The sequence below is a fragment of the Notamacropus eugenii genome, chromosome 2 (assembly GCF_028372415.1).
Source record: "Notamacropus eugenii isolate mMacEug1 chromosome 2, mMacEug1.pri_v2, whole genome shotgun sequence".
Classification (NCBI taxonomy): Eukaryota; Metazoa; Chordata; class Mammalia; order Diprotodontia; family Macropodidae; genus Notamacropus; species Notamacropus eugenii.
In genome coordinates, this window is record NC_092873.1 from 328595500 (window position 1) to 328614080 (window position 18581).

General features: G+C 32.9%; 1 protein-coding gene across 1 annotated transcript in view; it reads left to right on the forward strand.

Annotated features, from left to right (window-relative positions):
* The window catches only part of PSMD12 (proteasome 26S subunit, non-ATPase 12), a 30566-nt gene extending 13458 nt beyond the window's left edge, over positions 1-17108 (forward strand). Inside the window, exons 4-11 of the mRNA XM_072645463.1 lie at positions 2706-2813; positions 8439-8543; positions 9634-9783; positions 9902-10036; positions 10726-10838; positions 11418-11592; positions 14386-14463; positions 16207-17108. Coding sequence (XP_072501564.1) covers positions 2706-2813; positions 8439-8543; positions 9634-9783; positions 9902-10036; positions 10726-10838; positions 11418-11592; positions 14386-14463; positions 16207-16416 — 1074 coding nt within the window. The 3' untranslated portion in view covers positions 16417-17108. The remainder of the gene's footprint in view (positions 1-2705; positions 2814-8438; positions 8544-9633; positions 9784-9901; positions 10037-10725; positions 10839-11417; positions 11593-14385; positions 14464-16206) is intronic.
* The last annotated feature ends 1473 nt before the right edge of the window (positions 17109-18581 follow it).

Here is an 18581-nt window from a genome sequence, read left to right on the forward strand (position 1 = left end):
TCTGACCTTACTTTCTGAGTGAATTTTTTTTAATTAAATTTTTTATTTCTTTTTTAAATATCTCCCAGATACATGTAAAAAATCTTTTAACATTAATTTTTAAATTTTAGATGTAAATTATTTGCCTCCCTCTCACCTCTTGAGAAGGCAAGCAATATGATTTCAGTTATACATACGAAGTTGTGCAAAACATATTTCCGTATTGCAAAAGAAAATACACACAAAGAAACAAGAAAAAATAAAGAAAAAAAAATATGCTTCAATCAGCCCTCCTGAGTTTATCAGTTCTCTATCTGGAGACAGAATTTTTTATCATGGGTCCTTTGGAATTCTCTTGGATCATTGTTTTTCTCTGAAGAGCTAAGTCTTTCACGGTTGATTATCTTTACAATATTACTGTTGCTGTGTATAGGGTTGAAAGGATTTTTAGAATAGCTATTTAAAATTCACTATTGTGACCTTGAGTGACACTTCACTTCTCAGGGCCCCTAGCAATTCTATAACACTGTTAAGTTACCGAGGAGGTACTGTTCTGCATTGATGGAGAGAGTTTCATCGCTGGGAATTCCTTTTTACCAATGATATTCAAGTTCTGGTAAAAATAAAATTCAGTGTTAATAATTCCTAATAATAATAATTCCATAATGAATATGAAATTAGTTTAAACTTTCTATTTGTGTTAGAATTCCTCAGTACTATCAGGGTATCCAGATTAATTACATATTTTGTATTAAATTTATCAACATGAATTGAATCTTTTTCTTAATTCCCTTTAGCCAGTAGACCTGGTTCCATCATACAGAACCCTGGCTCACAGAGATGGTGGAGAAGCACATGAAAGCAAAAAAAGTCAACATCTAGGGTTTTTATTGGTAAAACAGTTTATGAACTTGAAGAACCTAGGCAGTTGTATCACCAAAAGACTAGAGACCCTTAATCTCTTGGAAATCTAAAACTAAGAGAGACCTTAATGATTATGTGATACAATTCCTCTGTTTTTCAGATAGAGAAATTATTACATGCAAAACCTTGGACTAGGCATTAGGAGACAATATAAACTTTTAGAAGGAAGCTGTCAGTATGTTGTAGTAGAGGTAAAGCCCTTACACCAATAAGTGCGATTTCACAGTTTAGACTTAGAAAAGAAAAAAAAAATTATCTAATCCACACCCTGCATTTTTGAAAGAAGACGATGAGCCCAGAAAAATGAAATGACATGCATAAGATCACATAGCTAGCGTTAGGCCTGATGCTCAAATTTAGATCTCTGAACTCATAATTCTTTTTAGTGCAAAGCAGTATGTGATGATGTCACAGACTACAGTAGAAACTACTTCATGCAGTGATGATCAGAGAATACCTCGTCAAGGAAGAAGCATTTGAGTTAATCCAGTAGCTAGTTGGTGGCATAGCAGAAACTAAGGTCTCCTGTGTCCTAATCTAATATTCTTTCCATTAAACTGAACTGTCGCTTTATACCATCCCAGCTATAGAAGAAGATGATGAGGGGTCTATACAACTTCTTTTGTATTTATGTGTCAATGAAAATTATATTTTTTCCTTCAGCAAAGCTTACTATTAAAGGTTTATTAGCAACCATTTTTTATATTTCTAAAAAGTAATGACTTTTAATTAGTTATTACTCTGTGCCCAGGAACATGAAACTCACTCAGACTATCACCTTCCTAATTACTTACCTGCAATGTCTTTCACAGAAGCAGCAAGTTTTTCTTCTCTTTAGGATATTCATTTTCGTGAGTTTTTTCATGCCAGTATGATTTCTTATTCTTGCATAAATTTTAGTTAAATTATATTTCCCCAGAAATCATTTATAACTTATGGTGTCAAGGGAATATGGAATATGTCCTAGAATACTTTGCATTTATTGAAAGAGAATATGAAAACTACAGTAAAATCTTAGAATATGGAGGAGTCCTTGGGTCTTTTTTGGGTGGCTAGAAATTGACTAATTAAGTACTGGTATTTCAGAACTTTTTGATTAGCCATTCTAAAGTGTACTCGTGTGTTTCTGCTATCCTAAATAGAACCTAATCTTGAACTGAATATGATTTAATCTTTTCTTGATAACTTAATGTCATAATGGAAAGGGCCCTGGATTTAGATTCAAAATACCTGGGATTGAATTCCAGCTCTGTCACTTAAATCAAGTCATATTTGACTTATGTTGGTCTCGATTTCATTTCATGTTGGACTTAATCTATAAGTCCTCCTCTAGATCTAAAATCTTGATTACTGTCATTAGTCATTATGATAATGCATTGAATGGCTCTTAAGTCATATGCAGTTGACTCTTAGGCTCCCCTCCCCTCCCTCCTGAGACTATAGAAGTCTTTTCTGTCATCATCGACTCCCCTCATCCATAGTTCATGTGTGTTGTGTAACCGTGATATATTTTATAAATGTAAACAATCAAGAGTGCTTCTTTCCTCACAGCAAACTAATCATTCAGAGCATTAGCTATAATCTTTAGATATCTGGTTCTTCTCAGCTGTGTTTTTTTGTTTTGGTTTTTGTTTTTTGCTGGGTATGTGAGAGTTTCTTCTTTGCTGTACGTGTGTATTTCTGGTCTGGAACACTTTTGAAATGTTTAAGATTCTGATTTTTTACTGTTTAATCAGTAGAATAAACATCTTTATTTTAATTTAATTTTAGTTACACTAACTTTTTTTTGTCATTTTATATAGGCAGTTGCAAAAATGGTTCAACAGTGTTGCATTTATGTTGAGGAAATCACAGATCTTCCCATCAAACTTCGATTAATTGACACTCTTCGAATGGTGACAGAAGGAAAGGTAAACTAGTGGTATAAACTGATATATGGGAAATATATAATGATTTCTAATGTCTTATCTACGGTTGAGGGGCTTCTAAGGGTGATCTCATCTTTATAGGTGGGAATATTAAAATGAAGATTAATTAGTCATCCCTGCTGATTACCTGACTAGTTGAGGATAAAAATTTAACCATCTTTTTTCCTGTTGGTATTCTTTTTTTCTTGACTTTTGTACCTCTCCAAAAGGAATAAATGTGAAATGGTGAATGTTGTTAGACAATTCCTTCCTAGCTTGATCTTGTGAGAATTATTTCTGTTATTAAGTAAAACATTTTATTTTGAATTATATCTTTGAATTTTAAATATTCCTATGCCAGCTAGGGAGTCTGAGACTTTTTTTGTGTCTTGGACCCCCTTTCGCAATTTGGAGAAGCCTATGGATGTCTTCTCACAATGGTGTCAATTATATTGAATTACAGAAATATAATAATCAAAATATTTAATTAAAGCAGAATTCACAGACCCTAGGTTAAGAACCTGTGTTTTAAGCTGTCATTAAAAGTTAATCTCCTAGGCTGTTTAAATTGTTGGAACAGCTTGGTGGCACAGGAGTGCCAAGCTTGGAGTTAGGAAGACAAGTCTTCCTGAGATCAAATCCAATCTCAGGCACTTAGTAACTGTGTGAAGCTGGCAAGTCACTTAACCTTGTTTGCCTCAGTTTCCTCATCTGTCAAATGAGCTAGAGAAGGAAATAGCAGACCACTTCAGCATCTTTGTCAAGAAAACCCCAAACAGGGTCCCAAAGAGTAGGTATTTACAAAAAGAAATGTTTCGGTGAGAATCAACACAAGCCATGTTATAGTACAACTGATACAAAACTAGGAGGGATAGTTGATGCGCTTGATGAAAGTCAGTATCCTGAAAGATCTTGACAGTCTACAGCACTACAGGAATAAATCTGATGTTTATACACTTATGCCTAATAAATTCACTTCATAAATATAAGACAGAGAAAGTATTGTTAGTCAGCAATTTGCTTGAAAATGACTTGAGGTTTGTAGGGGACTGCTAACTCCATGAGTCAACAATATGTCATGGTGGTCAAAACAACTAAAAAAGCCCTGATGCAACCTTGGGTTACTTTAACAGAAGATTAGTTTTTAGAAGGAAGGGAGTGATAGTGTCTTTGTTTTCTGACTTGGTCAGACTTTATCTGAAGTACTGTAATTTGGAAAAGTCATTGATAAACTGGTGAGCGTCTAAAAGAAGGCCTTCAGGATGGGGAATAACCTTAAGTCCATGTCATATGAGGATCAGTTAAAGATAGTGGCAATGTTTCATCTGGAGAAGGTTCAAGGGGATACAAAAGCTACTATCAAGTACTTGAAGAGCTGCCAAGTGGAAGAAGAGTTAGATTTGTTTTGCATAATTCTAAAGAGCAAAACCAGGCATAATGGGTGGAAACTGAAAGTGGAAAATTTAACCCTGATGTCAGAAAAGGTTTCTGACAATTGGAATTATCCTCAAGTGGCATTAGATACCTTCTAAAGTCCTAGGATGAAAGCACCATTAAATATCTTTAAGTAAAGATTGAAAGACCACTTGTTGGCATACTTAGTTTGCCCTATTTGTTGATATTTTGTGGTGGAGATATTTTCTCTGATGTGGGTTGGATTATTTGGCTAACCAGGTCCTTTCAAACTCTAATTCTGTAAAACACATTTGTAACTCCAGTGTTTAGAATACTTTAACAAAGCTCAAATCTGATTTTAATTTAATCTAATATTATAGCTTAAAAACAGCTTTATACCATCTATTAAAAAACTACTAATGGGTCTAAAGTATACATTGTAAATAAACATAACTAAAGGTTTAATTTTTTTCAACATACCTTAAAATGTACTTGCAGTCTAAATTTGTTTTTACTGTTCAGTCATTTCAGTCATGTCCGACTCTTCATGATCCCATTTGGTGTTTTCTTAGAGAAACCTTAGAGTTCATTAAGCCTATTCCCCTTACTCAAGTTACTCAGTTACACAGTTAGTTAGTAGCTCCATCCCTCCCAGTTTTGTATCGTTTGTACCATAAGATGGCTTATGTTGATTCTCATTGAACCATTTCTTTTATAAATACCTGGTACAAAAGTGAGCCTAGATTCTTGAAGGTTATGCCAGTGGACCACAAGCTTGGGCAGGTGTTCCAAATTGGAAAGGCCTCAAGAAATGGGGAAGGAGGATGCAGGAACAAGCATTAAATGCCTATCATGAGCTGTTCATTCTGCTAAGCACTTTACAGATGTCATCTCATAAGAAAGTACAGGCCCAATGGCAGACTATTATTTGAGGTCTGACCTGTTCCTCACCGAGTTTACTACAAAATGACAAATTTCTTAAAGAACAAATTCAGTAATGTGTTTAAGACACTTTGTAGACCTTAAAGCATTGCATAAATGTCAGGTATTATATTATTATAAAGAATAGAGGAAACATCATAGAGTTAGAACTGAAAATAACTTAATAGGCCATCTAGTCCAGGGCTTTTCTTAAACTTTTTCCATTCACAACCCCTTTTAACCCTAGAAATTTTTATGTGACCCCTGGTATATAAAATAGGTATATAAATCAAACATTTACTAATAATAAATCATAGAGAAGTTTATTTTAAAACAATTCTTTGATACACATATAATTTTACCACTTATTAAAGAGGAAAGCAAATTTACATACTAATGAGATGGATGTATTTGTTTATTTTTACATAGAGAATTAAATCTTTGTAGAATATTTGATACGGCAGGACATAGAGCATCTTCAGTGTTTTTCAGAGTTGATCGATATTTTGATTTTATAATCATTGCTGAGAACTTCACTTCACATAAATACGTAATACAAAAAGGCAGAAATAATGTTTAGGGCCTTTTCAGAAATTGTTGGAAATTCTATCCTAATCCCAAGCCAAAATTCATTTAATGATTTTGTACGTATAGTAAAAATACTATAATCCGTAACATACAGTAGTTTCGAACCTGAGCCAAGGTGTTTCTGATTTCATTTGTTGGTGTTGTGTGATGGCATGCTTGGTGCAGTGTGCATGTATTGTATGTTCAGAGCCAAGGCTGTGGTGAAATTGCACAGTGCAACATGGGCAAATGCTGCCAGAAATGCCTCAGATTCATTATGCTTTTGGTTTTGAATTAATTTTTGGTTGTTGTGCACTCAGAAACCTTTTACTGTTGCCAAATTTTTTGTGACCCCCTCACATTTAGTTATGTGACCCCACATGGGATTGAGACCCACAGTTTAAGAAGCCTTGATCTAGTCCAACCAAGATATGTGTTGAAAGAGTACCAATATCCCTCACTGGTGAGATTTCAGACCTTTGGAGTATCAAAGAAATATTTGTTTTTCTATGCTCTTAATAATTTTGATCCAGTTAATATTTGAAAAGGTGAGAAGTTTAGGCCAGGGGTGGGGGGAACCTGTGGCCTTCAGGTCACATGTGGCCCTCTAGGTTCTCAGATTTACTGAATCCAAACTTAACAGAACAAACTCCTTTGTTTTTTGTTTTTCATAACTTGGGCTCAGTCATAAGTCGCAGCCAAGGACCTAGATGATCACATGTGACCTTGAGGTCACAGGTTCCCCGGCCTGGGTTAGGCTTTTGGCCTAACACATCTGCACAGGAAAAATTAAAAAAATTTAAAAATTAATACTGTCTAAACTATGGTGATTTGGACCATTGAATTAGTACTTAAGAACATACATCTGGGATAGGTACATTGAGAATCAGACAGTGAGTTCTAACCAGCATTCAAGAGTAGGAAGAGGAAAGGGGAAGGAGAGCAGAAACAAGCTTTTATTAAGCTTCTGCTGTGTGCCAGTCATTATGCTGAGTGCCTTACAGAAATATCTCATTTGATCCTCACAACCAATCTGAGAGGTAGGTGCTGTTATTATCCCCATTTTACAGTTGAGGATACTAAGACAGGTTAAGTGTTAAGTGACTTGCCCAGGGTCACACAGCTAATACATGTCTAAGACTGGATTTGAACTTGAATCTGCTCTATCCACTAGCTAGGTGAAGAGAGCAATTTGGATTGCATTTTAAAAATTGTGTGGTACAGTTTCATGATCTCATAATGCTCCCCAGCACAAAAACCCATTTTTTTGTTTTTATTTCTCATGTGTTTTATTTTTAAGCTATCCTTCCCCATCAAACTTTTCCCTGAAATAAAATCAGTTAAACAAAACCAACAAACAAAGTATCATCTCATAGCATAAGTAACATTCTATACCCATATTCCCTTTCCTCTCTACTGAGCAGATAGAGAAGTATGTTTGTTCATCTGTTTCCCAGGACCAACTTCAGTAATTGCAGTGAGTTCAGCTTCCTATTAGTATTTGCATTTACCTTATCATAGTCATTCTTTATATTGTTAGTCCTTCCTATTTCATTCAGCCTCCATTTATGTCTTTATATGTCTTTCCATGTTTTCTTTGGGTTCTTCATACTTGTTTTTCTAGTTTATATTCCATACTTTGTTTCACCATATACCGCTCTGTGACCACCCATTGTGTTGTCACTTGTTTTCCACAACAAATATGCCACTTTGGCATATTTTGCTATATGTGAATTTTTGGTTGTTTCTTTTGGCTTTGGCCTATTTGGGATCTAAGCCTATTAGTGAAACCACTGATTAGAAGGTATAACAGCTGAGAGGGAGTTAGGTTAGGTGGTGCAGTGTATAGAGCACCTGCTCTGGAGTCAGGAGAACCTGAATTCAAATGTGGCCTCAGACACTTAGTAGCTGTGTGACCCTGGGCAAGTCATTTAGTCCTGATTGCCTTGAAAAAGAGCTGTAGCAGCTCCGTAATTTCTTTTTTCAAAATTTCAAATTAAAGCTCATCTTTATGACACATTTTTCAATGAAAGTTGTAAACCTTGGAATACTATAATCTCTAAAGAGTTAAAAATGGTAGTGTTCCAGCGGGCACCAGAGAGGGGATACACTGGGCTCCAGTAGGATAAAATACATTTCTAGTGGTGGCTGATGTTCAAGGAGTGGCATAAGGAATATCGTCGAGGAAAAACAGGATTAGAAGAGATAGTGTGCTTATAATTTCATGATAGCAAAAAATAACAGATGAGCATTCCAAGTACTATACCAGGTACAAGAAAGTCTCCACATCAGAGAGTTTCTATAGGAGAACATAGGCAAAAATCACGAAATAAGAAGACATGCATCAGTCTCTTCCAATGAAGGGAATGTCAACATTGTTAAGATTCCAAGATCCATTCAAGCTGGTATTAAAGCAAGAAGTGAGACGTATTTGAAAACACATCCAAAATGATTGTATTTAATGAACTTTTATTGCTGATGTTTTGGGAGACCCAAAAGGATTATATGGCTTTAATTATAAAAGTGTAAGACTTTTGAAAGTATTCATCAAGGTGCATTCTCTTTTAAGCATTGTTAGTAGCTGCTTTATGAGAAGGGATATACCTAAAAAGTAAGATGATTTTATCATCAAGTTGAATTTTATTATACTCATTTTGGATAATAGGCTAATTTAGGCATTTTGAAGTTTTAGCTCATTTCTGTGGGAAGAATTTTTTTTTCAGCAAATATTTCTTGTATTTCTAGATTTATGTGGAAATTGAACGTGCTCGATTGACTAAAACACTAGCAACAATCAAAGAGCAAAGTGGTGAAGTCAAAGAGGCAGCATCCATTTTGCAAGAGCTGCAGGTAATGAGTTTTGTCTTAGAGTGCACAGATCTTCATCTGCAGAAATCAGTATTTTCTTAATAGAGGTAACCTATATTAAAGTGTTAGTCTCTTTTCTCAGCTACCAAGAATAAGATTGATTTGCAACAAGGTGTGAGATTTAATCAAGTATCAGTAAAGTGTGCAGTTACACTTCAACCAAATTCTAGCTGCCCAGCAAGTTTTGAAGAGAGACTTCAAATGTAACAAATTAAACTTAGCTCTGCAATTATTTGAACATTTATATCTATGTAAGTGGAATAGATGATATAAATGACAGAAATAATGTGCAGTTTCCTCCTTTGGAATCTGTGTTTTAAATTTCAACTTAAATTTTAATGATTATTAGCTTGGTATTTTAACTGTCATCTGAAATTGATTAAATTCAGTATGTGGCATGAGGCCTCAAAATGGAAAGGAATCTTAATTCAGCTCCAGGAACTTTTCCTATCCACTTGGTTATTGTGTGGTTCTGAAAATTATACATTCATCAACACAGTTCTTTTAAAGGTCCTTGATGGACTGTGTCTCATTTATCTTGGTATCTCCATACATTCATACATTTAGTATTTAAATAATTGTTAAACAAAAGAACAGACACACAGGGAAGTTTTAGTAATCACGTAAATCAGATTTCTATATTACGAGTTTGTTTAATCTTGGATGATTTAGATAATTCTGACAATTTCATTAATGTAAATGATGTTTCTTGAATAAGGCTTTTAAAATGCTAGATACCTTGTGAACTATATCAATTCATTTGTCTGAACAACCTTTTCTGTAGATATACAGGTCACAAGAACCAGTGTACAAATTATGTAAATGATATCTTTGTTTTCATGTTTTAGAGTATAAGTACCTATTGCTAACAATGAATAATTTAATTTTATACAGTACCCAACACAATTTTTATATTTGAGGAACTTTTCCTAAATATTATTTGTTGAGGACAATTATTTTTATATTTACTCCTTCATTTAATTATATCTTTCAGAAATATCACTAAGTAGTTATCGTTTAAAAACATTACCAAGCAGTTAGGTATTTATCAGCAAATTACTTTCTCTCCCAGGTGGAAACCTATGGGTCCATGGAAAAGAAGGAGAGAGTAGAATTTATCTTGGAGCAGATGAGACTTTGCCTTGCTGTAAAGGATTACATTCGTACTCAGATTATCAGCAAAAAAATTAACACCAAATTCTTTCAAGAAGAAAATACAGAAGTAAGTTATTTTCCTCTACCCTTATTTACATTCTTAACTTTAAAATATCTTCAGCAGAACAGCCCATGAAATCTTACTCATTATGGGTTTCTTTCTTTCTTTTTTTTTTTTTTTTCAGAAATTAAAGTTGAAATACTATAATTTAATGATTCAACTGGATCAACATGAAGGTTCCTATTTGTCCATCTGTAAGCACTACAGAGCTATATATGATACTCCTTGTATCCAGGCTGAAAGTGAAAAGTGGCAGCAAGTAAGAATATTATGTGAAATTGTATTGCTGCATGTTGGAAAATGTTAAAATCTTTATTTAAAAGACATTTTAACCTTTCATTGCTTTTTCTGTAGTTATCTGGTACTGATTTGCATGTTTTTTCTTTGATAGTTTCTGATTCAGACTAACATATCTAATGGCCAGTTTACATCATGGACTACTTTTAAGAAAAAAAATTATATTATTCAATATATATATGTTGTGACTCAGTTACTAGAATAACTTTAATCAAATTGTAATTGGCAGTATCCATTTATATATAATTAATTTCTTTAAAGTTGCCTTTTAAAAATGTTCTTAACTTGGATATATCCGCTACAGTATTATTTACACAATTACTTTTTTTAAAGAAACAGTTCACAGTTTCTAAAGTAAACCAGTCTGTCCTGTGATAAATCTAATAGATATATCACAAAATTTATTATAGTCAGCTACGTTTTGAAAAAGAGCAAACTAAATAATTCCCTTCTTGGAACTAAGTATTAAATTTAAGGGAGAAAAATGGCAGAAGGACTAAAGAGTTACAATAGTCTCTAAATACCATTGCACAATTTCAATTCCTGTTTAGTCATGTGGTCTTTTGACTTTGTGTATAATGTGAAATTATGCATATTTAGTATAGTTTAACTTGTATATAACCTACGGGTTAAATCTGTTACTTTTTCTAGGCTCTGAAGAGTGTAGTTCTTTATGTTATTCTGTCTCCCTTTGACAATGAACAGTCAGATTTGGTTCACCGAATAAGCAGTGACAAAAAGTTAGAAGAAATTCCCAAGTATAAGTAAGTACATTTTGTGACAAAATACTGTGCCTTAACACATCCTGTTTAGTGGAACACACTATTTTGCTTTGTTTTTGTTTTTATTTTTTTTTTAATGATGGGGGGAGTGGGTTAAGGGTTAAGTGACTTGCCCAGGGTCACACAGCTAGCAAGAAAACTCTTTAGGAGCTTTTATTTAACTATTTAAAATTTTGCAGTTAATATTTTTAAAGAGTTTGTGATATGCTGAAATACGCATTTCTAGAGATCTATAAAAATAAGATTTTTTTTCTGTAAACTTAAATTTTGACTTCAATATCTGTTGCATTTAAAGTAATAGTTGATATAGGAAACCTGATGAGTAAAAGGATTATGGCCAATTATTGTATAGGGAAAAACTATTCATAGAAGCATTGAAAAAATACTAATAGATCAGGGAAAAGAAATAACAATTTATATTTTCTTATTAATAAAAACCAAATGAATAGAATGCTCTTGTTTCTTAGTCTGTTATATTTTTAAACTAGAGGGCTTGCACTTAGTCTACCAGAGGTAATTTTTTGTGCTTTTAAAATTATAAACATTTCAAATTATCAACAGGGATCTTTTAAAGCTTTTTACTACTATGGAATTGATGCGTTGGACCACACTAGTTGAGGATTATGGAAAGGAATTAAGAGAAGGTTCTCTTGAGAGTCCAGCAACAGATGTTTTTGGATATACTGAGGAAGGTGAGAAAAGATGGAAAGACTTGAAAAACAGAGTTGTGGAACATGTAAGTACATGTTAATTTTTTCACCCTATATAATAAATTTGCTAACTTCTAATTCTTACCCAGTTAATTGTAATCTTTGTGATGTGATCTTAGAGAAAATGAGTCATTAGCTCATCCTCTGTTCTGTGTTACTAAGTTTTAGCTAAAATTTTTAGTTTTTTGAGTTTGATAAACTTTTAGTGGATGACAACACCTTTACTTCTGTTGTAATTTTTGGAGCCTCATCTTGTGTGATATTAATGTATTGAAGTTTATTGTTTGTTCAAACGATCTGTCGTTCCTGAGGTCATACTTATACTAATCTCATTTGTTTTATATTTCTTCTGTTTTTGACTCTTCAAAACCTAAAACTGTTTTAGTAACTTTTGGAGGGTATTCTTCCAGAACCTCAAAACTACATAATTTAAAATAGAGGTATATTTCTTAAGAATGGATATTTGGAGAGATAGTGATATATATAGGTAGATAGAGATTTCAAGTGCAGGCCATGGACTTTTTTCTTCTCTGCCACTTAGAACCATAGTATATTTTAGCCAAAAACTTTGATGTCCTTTGTGCTACTACAAATTGGATTATTCCCTCAGGCTCGTTTTTGTATATGTCTTTCCTCCGTTTCTTATTTTCCATTTTAAATGTTTTGTATCATTTTTATTTAGGCCTTTATCATTCTGGCTTAGGTACATATTTTATGCCTCTTACAGGAAAAGAACCAGGAACTGTATGTAATTTTTTTCACATTTTTGTATCTTCAGTCGATAGAATAGTATAGTATCATGAACATAGTACACTTTAATAAATGTTTTGGAAGCTTATCCCTTGGACCTTAAAGACAGTAATGGGGAAGTGATTATGTGATCTTCAAAAAAAAAAAGCTTGGATGATGTGAAATGGGAAAGGAAATTTTAATTGTCAGATTATTTTAAAATAATGGTAAAGAGGCACAACAGTGTGTGCGTGTTAACTGGAACAAAAACATTCATTTAAACAGTAAACTATAAAATTTTTTACAGCTTCAAAAAGCTTTAAAAATGGAATTTCATCTTTTTTTATAGCACTATCTTTGATTCTTCCATGAAACGACATTTTTATCACTTTATAGTCCAGTTTTCCATATATAGCCTTGGTTATAGCCCATGTGTTTTCATTGGGCTTTAAGTCAAGTGAGTTCTCACACCAATGAATTGTGTTCATTCCTAGAATGAATTTTAATCTTTTGTGATGTGGCATGCTGCAAGGTGATGTTGAAATATTCTGTCTCCTTTTGGAAATTTCTGTAATCATGGAACAATTCTGCTTTTCAGCATATTTTTGAGTTTAATATTCCCTAAATAGTGACAGCTTCTTGTCATAAATGCCATTTCTTATCAGAAATGCCCAAACTATTGTTTTGAGTTGGATGTTTTATAATCTAATGGAGATGCCTAGGTCATCTTACAGGCTTACATCTATTACTTCTAACAGTGGTTTTAAGTATTTATAGCCATGAATGAAAAAGCAAGTTTCATTAATGATCAGTTTTTCCCCCCAATCTTAATTAGTTCTGTCTTTGTATTGTCTTGCCCAAAATAAGCAGTTTTTCTTCATAGCAGTGATTAGGTGGTTCATTAGTCTTCTGGGTAGTCTTTCAGCTTCAGGAAGTTTATACTGCATTATAAAGGAATCAGTAATAACTCCTGCAGCTGCCTGGTTCCCCTGAAAGTTTTTACTTGTTTTCTGAGGATTAATTAGACTAATTTGATCAGCAGTTTATTGGTTACTGGCATTATTTTATGTTTTTGGCCACACTTTCCTCAGTGATTTGTTGTGACTGTTCTAGTTTCATTGTAGGTTTGAATAGATTCTTTTAAATTCTTTGACTTCCTCACACCAGCAACTTACTACTATGTTTCTAATAGTCATTCAAAAATGCTCTTTAAGAGGCACAACTTTGCACACCCATTCTTAAAAATCAGAGAATTAAAAACAGAACAAAAGAGCAATTAAACACCTGTGTATTGCATGAAATGTAGTACTAAACTGACAGAAAAAAACTAACTACAAGTGGAGAAACTAGCCCAATCCAGTTTTATCTGGTCCATGACAGGCGTTATGAGTCACAAACACATATGTATAATCTTTGCTGTTATAGAAGAAATCATATCAAAATTCTTGTCTCAAGTAATATGCAGGCAACTATGGTTTGGGGTTTTTCAAAGAGGAAGGTTTGTTCATTTCAGATCAATTTTTGGATATCAATACCTGTTTTTTTTAATTGACATTTTAGGGACCATTATTCATCTTCGGATTCCTGATATTCGTAAAAACCCCTTTTTTTCTACTATCAAAGTTTTTTATAACAGATCTGATTACTTTTATCTTTCAGGAATAGGAAGATGATGTTTTTACTGTATATGTTTTAGCATAATGTCTGATAGGCACTTATGCTTTTTGCTTGATAGATGTGAAGTTGAAAAGGAGTTGTATTTGAAGTTATTTAAGTGCAATGAATTGTAAATAACACTTAGATATTTTGGTTTCTACTGTTAAAATGTTATTAATTGGTTTCATTGTGCTAGACTTAAGACCTATTTTAATTTATTTGAATGTACATTTAAAATAGAGCTTAAAGTAACATTACTACTGTTGAATTTTCCAAAGTAATGAGTTTAAGTGGTTTAAAATAATATAAGACCTAGTTTCCCCATGCTTAACCTGGTTTTTAACCGTTATGCTAAAGATATGGCTTGATTCATTTTTATCCAGTGTAATCCTAAGAATTTATTTTCTTTTCCCCCTCTCCTACCCTGGCCTCAGAATATTAGGATAATGGCCAAGTATTATACCAGGATAACAATGAAGCGGATGGCTCAACTTCTGGATCTTTCTGTGGATGTAAGTGCTAACTATTCCCATTTAGGCCATTCCTGTTTATATTGAGAGTCATAGGATCACAGATTTCTTGGCAAGATATCTTAGAAGTTATCTAGCACAGTTCCTTCATTTTAAATGACTTGTGGAAGGTCATACCAGGTAGTAAGTGGCAGAGCCAGGATTAAACCCATATCCTCTGACTTCAAGTGTTCTTTCTGCTATGTCACCACTTACTAAATAACATTCAATATAATTTGAATTTAAAATTAATACCTGACCTTTTACATATTGGGTTAAGGAAAATTTTCTGAGATGACTTGTAGTCAAAGATTAAGCTAAATGTTGAAATGACTCTTGTAGGTATTGTTTATAGTTTTTAAAATTGCCGTGTAGATATAGTGCATTTCAGTGTATTGAGTGATTTGAGAGTTAAGCTGGTTTAGAAATTTGACTTTATATATATCATGTAACTATGTAGGTGAATGATATAAGTAATAGAAGAAATTCCTTGTACTTCAGCTAGTTCCTTATTAATTGAAGTTGAAATAAAGACAGAAGTGGTTGAATTTTATTAGTGGTAACAAAAATGCCATATTATTGTTACCTTTTTTCTTTATTATATTTTTATTTATTTTGTTAACTATTTCCCAATTACATTTTAATATGATTTGGGCTCCACTCAACTGTTTTGGACCTCATGTGAGCCACATGTTTGATACTCTGATTTAGGCTAACACGATAAATTGTACAAGTATAGACTGAAAAGTCTAGATTACTAGTAGTTTTATCAAAACAGCCCGGGAGTTTTAATTGACAATGAGTGAACATGAATGGATAATTAAGTGGCTGTTTAAAAAAAGTTAATTTCTGACAATCTAATTCTACTTTATTCTCACCAAATGTTTCTCCCCACTCCCCCAAGGGGTTCCTAAAAATGTTTTCATTTCCATCAATAAATACCTTGGGGGGGGGAGTGTCTTTCTTTTTAAAAAGCTGATTTGATTATAGATTACATTAATAGAAAATCAAGAGAGGTTAGGAGTAATGATGGTATGTATGAGTCAGGCCTATATAGAGTAGTATCCAATTCAGGGCATCACTTATTAAGAGGAATGTTGACAATCATCAAAAAAAGTATCCAGAAGAGGGCAATCAGTATGGTAAAGTAACTGGAAACTGTGTCTCAATAACAGTTGAGGACACCAAGGACTTCTTTCCTGCTGGTGCAGAGAAGAATGGACTTAGGGAGAAACATAACTATGTAACTATATGTATTATATGTGAAGCAAGATTTCACTTTTTTCTACCTTGCTCCAGAGGGCAGTACTAGAACTACCAAAGGGTAGATATGAAGGGGAATTTTCAGCTCAGCAGAAGGAAGAATTGTTATTTTTTTAAAGAATTTGGGCTATAAAGCAGTGAAATAAGTTGCTTCATGAAGAAGTAATCACCTGAAGTATATAAGCAAATAATAAATGGCCATCTTTCAGGGAGAGGGAAGGATATTTGGTTGGGATTTCAGCTACATGAACTATAAAAAGTCCCTAGAATTTTCATGATTAAGTTGTAAGAATAGGGTTATTCTATATTCTTTAATGTATAGTCTATATTCATATTTAAAATACTGACTTAGGATTTCAGCATTTGCTTATTAGTGATGATGAATCCTGACTCTATACTTCTTGTGTGAATTTATGAATTGTTTTTGTTGAGTTTTGTTTATTTGCATGCTTGTAATAATCAAGTTTGCTTTTCTCTTTGCAGGAATCAGAAGCATTTCTTTCAAACTTAGTAGTCAATAAGACCATTTTTGCTAAAGTAGACAGGTTGGCAGGAATTATCAATTTCCAGAGACCGAAGGACCCAAATAACTTACTAAATGACTGGTCTCAGAAACTGAACTCACTGATGTCTCTAGTTAACAAAACCACACACCTCATAGCAAAAGAGGAGATGATACATAATCTACAATGAGGGAATCAATACCCTAAAGCTTTTAAGAAAGCATTACAATTGGAGGGCATAAAGACTATTATTACAGTGTACCTGTTGGGTTTTTTCCCCTCTTATTCCCCACTCTCTAGTCTGAAATTTAAAACATAAGTGAAAATATGTGAGACATTATTTGAACATCCATTTCCTTGATTTCTAATTGTTTAACTTTGCTTTTGCATTTGGTGCAAGAATATAATACAGTTGTATTGTTTAATCAAAATTGTGTTGTAACTTACGCAAAAATCTTTTTCTATTGTTAAAAATCCTTTTAGCAGTTTATCGTTTGTTTTCATCCAGCTAACAACCATAATAAAAAATAGTATATGCATTTTTTTTAACTTTCCATGGTTTCTTCTGTTTCTGAAAATTGAATTGTGATAATGATTTGGCAAGTGTTTTTATAAACTAATATATCATCTGGCAAACTCATTAGGTTGAATTTAAATGCAATACAGATAATGTTTTTAAAGTGGCTTACACGAATCTAAAATTTATAATTGTGCTGGGCTCCTTAATTAAGCCTATATTCTACAGTTATGTTAAAGACCTCCTTGACTGTATCCCTACACACCAACTAAATTTATCATTTAGTCAATTGAACTATTCTCTTACATTGTCTTGAACAGTTGTTTGAAATTAATAAATGATATGATGGTATTGGCATGTTCACACAGCTTGAGTCGTGTTAAATTTTACTGTACTGAATTATTTTTAATGTTAACAGATTTTTTTTATGATCTTGGATATTTTTCCTTTTAGGGATTCAAATTAAGCCCTTTTTTTGTTTGTTTTTTTTAAATTTCCCAAATTAACATTTAAAGATATTGATTATTCTAGAAGTATTTTATATTCATTTTCCATTTAGAGGTTTTTAGATAATCCTGTGCTGTGTAATTTTAAGATTGCAATCACATTAGTGCTCTGAGTCAGCGTGAATATAATGAAGTACTATATTTTACTGAAAATTGTATGCATTTGTCGCTATTGTAATATCTGTTATCACTTAAAATTCACACAAGATGGCAAGCTCTAAAACATCAAGAATCCACGCTGGCACTAAAAATAAAGTCAGTATTAATCATCTTGTAGATTTGTTGAGTGAAAAGGATAGAAAGTGCAGCATCTTTTGGCCTTGGGCATTTTGTACTTGTAGTTGAAGCACACGTAGACTCCCTTTTTGCATCCTCCATTCTAGTGTAAAGGGAGTTCCCATGAAATTTGCCAAACTTGGTCTGGGTATGACCAAATGCTGCTGTAAATTTTTTTCATCATGCTATTCTCTTAAAATCTAACATTGTTCTTCTTCAGACTGATGCTTTTTACACATCTTAATTTCTTGCTATTTACTATATTCCTAGTACCCACATCCCATAGTATTTGTAAGTGCTTAACTACTGTTATTTTTTCCTTTCTAAACAATAATCAGTTAAGATTATGAATGTATTTGTCAGCTCCTCTTGTCTGTGTGTTTGCTGTATATTAAGGAGCATATGTTAGAATATTTAAAAGTTCCAAGAGAAAATTAAATCTTTCTTAGATGTTAGGCCTTGTCTTTTATCAGTAACATTATTCATGGATAGGGAAAAATGCTTTTTTTTAAAATATGGACATATTACTTGATCTGTTAGCTCTTCAGTTAATACACTGTGAATAATTGGTATTCAACTCACTAGTCTTTACCTAACTTTTTACTTTTTTCAAAATTTTACACTTCAACAGATGCTTCTTTAAGAATTATTGTCACTTTCTTTATGCCTGTTCTCAGATAACTTATTTTAAAGTTATCCTTATCTATCCAAATGTTCCAAATATTAAATTTAAAAGTTCATGTTTAAATGCTTTGAGATTATTGAAGAAACTCCAGTGTGTGAAGAGGAAAATTATTTTGGGTAAAGTAATAAATGGTTTAAAGTCAAAATTATTACTGACACAAAACAACATAGCTTTCATATTTAGAATTCCATTTTGTTTCAGAAAGCTTTTGTATTTTATCCTCTGTTCAATATTTTTACCCACAATTTTTTTTGAAGGTTTCTTTTAAGAGTCAGCTGTGGTCTTTCTTACCACCACCACCCCCCCCCAGTGATTTCATTTGTCTTTGTCATGGATAAAGTCATCTTGAGTCTTCTGGACAGGAACACCAC